Raw genomic sequence first — 4,546 nt, forward strand, 5'->3', positions numbered from 1 at the left:
ATCATAATTATCCGGAGTGTTTTTTTAAACCATAAATATCCTTAATGTTTTTAAAAGCCCTAAACATCTGGCAAGTTTTTTAAATCATAAATATCCAGTATTTTTTAAAATCATAAATATTCGGAAGGTTTTTTAGAAAGGATTCTTTTTTGAGTCGAAAGGTTTCCGGTCGTTATAACAGTTGCCAAGGAAAACAGAATCCGAGAGAGGTAAACAGAGAAACATTACAAATCACAGAAACATTACCAATGAAAGAAATATTACCATTGAGAGAAACTTTACAAATCTGAGAAGCATTATCAATTCGAGAAGCATTACCATTGAGAGAAACATTACCAGTGAGAGAAACATTACAAATGAGAGAAACATTACAAATCAGAGAAACATTACCAGTGAGAGAAACATTACAAATGAGAGAAACATTACCATTGAGAGGTACATTACAAATGAGAGAAACATTACAAATCAGAGAAACATTACCAGTGAGAGAAACATTACAAATGAGAGAAACATTACAAATCAGAGAAACATTACCAGTGAGAGAAACATTACAAATGAGAGAAACATTACCATTGAGAGGTACATTACAAATGAGAGAAACATTACAAATCAGAGAAACATTACCAGTGAGAGAAACATTACAAATGAGAGAAACATTACAAATCAGAGAAACATTACCAGTGAGAGAAACATTACAAATGAGAGAAACATTACCATTGAGAGGTACATTACAAATGAGAGAAACATTACAAATCAGAGAAACATTACCAGTGAGAGAAACATTACAAATCAGAGAAACATTACCAGTGAGAGAAACATTACAAATGAGAGAAACATTACCATTGAGAGGTACATTACAAATGAGAGAAACATTACAAATCAGAGAAACATTACCAGTGAGAGAAACATTACAAATGAGAGAAACATTACAAATCAGAGAAACATTACCAGTGAGAGAAACATTACAAATGAGAGAAACATTACAAATAAGAGAAACATTACAAATCAGAGAAACATGACAAATGAGAGAAACATGACAAATGAGAGAAACATTACAAATCAGAGAAGCATTACCAGTGAGAGATACATTACAAATGAGAGAAACATTACCAGTGAGAGATGCATTACAAATGAAGGAAATATTACCATTGAGAGAAACATTACAAATCTGAGAAGCATTATCAATTCGAGAAGCATTTACAAGTACGAGTAACATTATGAATTCATGAGACATTTGTAAATACGAGAAACATTACAAATTGTAGAAACTTAAAAATTTGAGAGAAACATTACAAATCAGAGAAACATCTTCAATCCGAAAAACATTTACAAATACGAGAAACATTATAAATTCTAGAATCTCACATACGAGAAATCTTACCAATCGGAAATATTACAAATTCAAGAAACCTTACCAATATGAAACATTACAAATCAAAGAAACATTACCAATGAGAGAAACATTACCATTGAGAGAAACATTACCAGTGAGAGGTACATTACAAATGAGAGAAACATTACAAATCAGAGAAACATTACAAATCACAGAAACATTATCAATTCGAAAAACATTATCAATTCGAGAAACATTCAAAAGTACAAGAAACATCAATTCAAGAAACATTTGCAAATGCGAGAAACATCACAAATTCTAGAATTTCACAAATTCGAGAAACTTTATCAATCCGAAAATCATTTACAAATACGAGAAACATTACAAAATCTAGAATCTTACAAATTCGAGAAACCTTACCAATCTGAAACATTACCAATAGGGTAAACATTCACAAATACGAGAAACATTACAAATTATAGAATCTTACAAATACGAGAAACCTCACCAATCTGAAACATTAGGAATCCGAGAAAAATTACAAATCAGAGAAACATTCCCACTAGGGTAAACATTTACAAATACGAGAAACATTACAAATTCTAGAATCTTCCAAATACGAGAAACTTTACCAATTCTAGAATCTTCCAAATACGAGAAACTTTACAAATTCTAGAATCTTACAAATACGAGAAACCTTACCAATTTAAACATTAGAAATCCGAGAAACATTACAAATCAGAGAAACATTACCAATAGGGTAAACATTCACGAATACGAGAAACATTACAAATGCTAGAATCTTCCAAATACGAGAAACCTCACATATCTGAAATATTAGAAATCTGAGACACATTACCAATAAGGTAAACATTTACAAATACGAGAAGGATTTCAAATACGACAAAGCTTACAAATCTAAATCATTACAAATCCGAGAAACATTACTAATCTGAGAATCCTTACCAATCTGAAACATTAGAAATCCGAGAAACAATACAAATCAGAGAAATATTACTAACAGGCTAAACATTCACAAATACGAGAAATATTACAAATCCAAGCACCATTACAAATCTCATAACCTTCAGTGACCGTAGATAACTAAGTTAGTGAATCCTCCCCTCACCAGATGTCTCTTAAAAACGAGTCTGTGTGTCGTTAAGCAAAACCATCCCGAAATGAAATGGTGGATTTGAGACGACATTGCAATTAGTGATTTTTTTGATGAGTGTGACTCAGACGTCTGAAATTGTGAGATGGTGTCGTTCATCCGTCTTGGATGTGATTCTTGCTTATGTAAATGCACAGCTCGGAAATGGAATATGATTGAACTGGAGAAGTGAATGATTAAATTGTAAAGCTCGATTCGGAAGAGCTTTTGGAAGGAAATTGTTGATAAACTCCGAATACATCAACTTGCAATTGAATGTGATTGAACTGGAGAAGTGAATGATTAAATTGCAAAGCTCGAATTTGAAGAGCTTTTGGAAGGAAATTGTTGATAAACTTCGAATGGATCAACTTGCAATTGAATATGATTGAACTGGAGAAGTGAATGATTAAATTGCAAAGCTTGATTCGGAAGAGCTTTTGGAAGGAAATTGTTGATAAACTCCGAATGTATCAATTTGCAATTGAATATGATTGAACTGGAGAAGTGAATGATTAAATTGTAAAGCTCGATTCGGAAGAGCTTTTGGAAGGAAATTGTTGATAAACTCCGAATACATCAACTTGCAATTGAATGTGATTGAACTGGAGAAGTGAATGATTAAATTGTAAAGCTCGAATTTGAAGAGCTTTTGGAAGGAAATTGTTGATAAACTTCGAATGGATCAACTTGCAATTGAATATGATTGAACTGGAGAAGTGAATGATTAAATTGCAAAGCTCGAATCGGAAGAGCTTTTGGAAGGAAATTGTTGATAAACTCCGAATGTATCAATTTGCAATTGAATATGATTGAACTGGAGAAGTGAATGATTAAATTGTAAAGCTCGATTCGGAAGAGCTTTTGGAAGGAAATTGTTGATAAACTCCGAATACATCAACTTGCAATTGAATGTGATTGAACTGGAGAAGTGAATGATTAAATTGCAAAGCTCGAATCGGAAGAGCTTTTGGAAGGAAATTGTTGATAAACTCCGAATGTATCAACTTGCAATTGAATATGATTGAACTGGAGAAGTGAAGGATTAAATTGTAAAGCTCGATTCGGAAGAGCTTTTGGAAGGAAATTGTTGATAAACTCCGAATACATCAACTTGCAATTGAATGTGATTGAACTGGAGAAGTGAATGATTAAATTGCAAAGCTCGAATCGGAAGAGCTTTTGGAAGGAAATTGTTGATAAACTCCGAATGTATCAACATGCAATTGAATATGATTGAGCTGGAGAAGTGAAGGATTAAATTGTAAAGCTCGATTCGGAAGAGCTTTTGGAAGGAAATTGTTGATAAACTCCGAATACATCAACTTGCAATTGAATATGATTGAACTGGAGAAGTGAATGATTAAATTGTAAAGCTCGATTCGGAAGAGCTTTTGGAAGGAAATTGTTGATAAACTCCGAATACATCAACTTGCAATTGAATGTGATTGAACTGGAGAAGTGAATGATTAAATTGTAAAGCTCGAATTCGAAGAGCTTTTGGAAGGAAATTGTTGATAAACTTCGAATGGATCAACTTGCAATTGAATATGATTGAACTGGAGAAGTGAATGATTAAATTGCAAAGCTCGAATCGGAAGAGCTTTTGGAAGGAAATTGTTGATAAACTCCGAATGTATCAACTTGCAATTGAATATGATTGAACTGGAGAAGTGAAGGATTAAATTGTAAAGCTCGAATCGGAAGAGCTTTTGGAAGGAAATTGTTGATAAACTTCGAATGGATCAACTTGCAATTGAATATGATTGAACTGGAGAAGTGAATGATTAAATTGCAAAGCTCGAATCGGAAGAGCTTTTGGAAGGAAATTGTTGATAAACTCCGAATGTATCAACTTGCAATTGAATATGATTGAACTGGAGAAGTGAAGGATTAAATTGTAAAGCTCGATTCGGAAGAGCTTTTGGAAGGAAATTGTTGATAAACTCCGAATACATCAACTTGCAATTGAATATGATTGAACTGGAGAAGTGAATGATTAAATTGTAAAGCTCGATTCGGAAGAGCTTTTGGAAGGAAATTGTTGATAAACTCCGAAT

At 32.8% G+C, this 4,546-nt stretch overlaps 1 protein-coding gene across 1 annotated transcript; it reads left to right on the forward strand.

Annotated features, from left to right (window-relative positions):
- Positions 1-356: 356 nt before the first annotated feature.
- On the forward strand, positions 357-1,019 carry LOC137639812 (processed variable antigen-like). Its single transcript, XM_068372054.1, has one exon. The coding sequence runs from the start codon at positions 357-359 to the stop codon at positions 1,017-1,019; it is 663 nt and encodes a 220-aa protein (XP_068228155.1).
- Positions 1,020-4,546: the final 3,527 nt, after the last annotated feature.

This window comes from Palaemon carinicauda, chromosome 4, assembly GCF_036898095.1.
Source record: "Palaemon carinicauda isolate YSFRI2023 chromosome 4, ASM3689809v2, whole genome shotgun sequence".
Classification (NCBI taxonomy): domain Eukaryota; kingdom Metazoa; phylum Arthropoda; class Malacostraca; order Decapoda; family Palaemonidae; genus Palaemon; species Palaemon carinicauda.

What these genes read in the sequence shown, in the direction of transcription:
- LOC137639812 (XM_068372054.1), top strand. Translation starts at nt 357, where the DNA reads ATGAGAGAAACATTACAAATCAGAGAAACATTACCAGTGAGAGAAACA.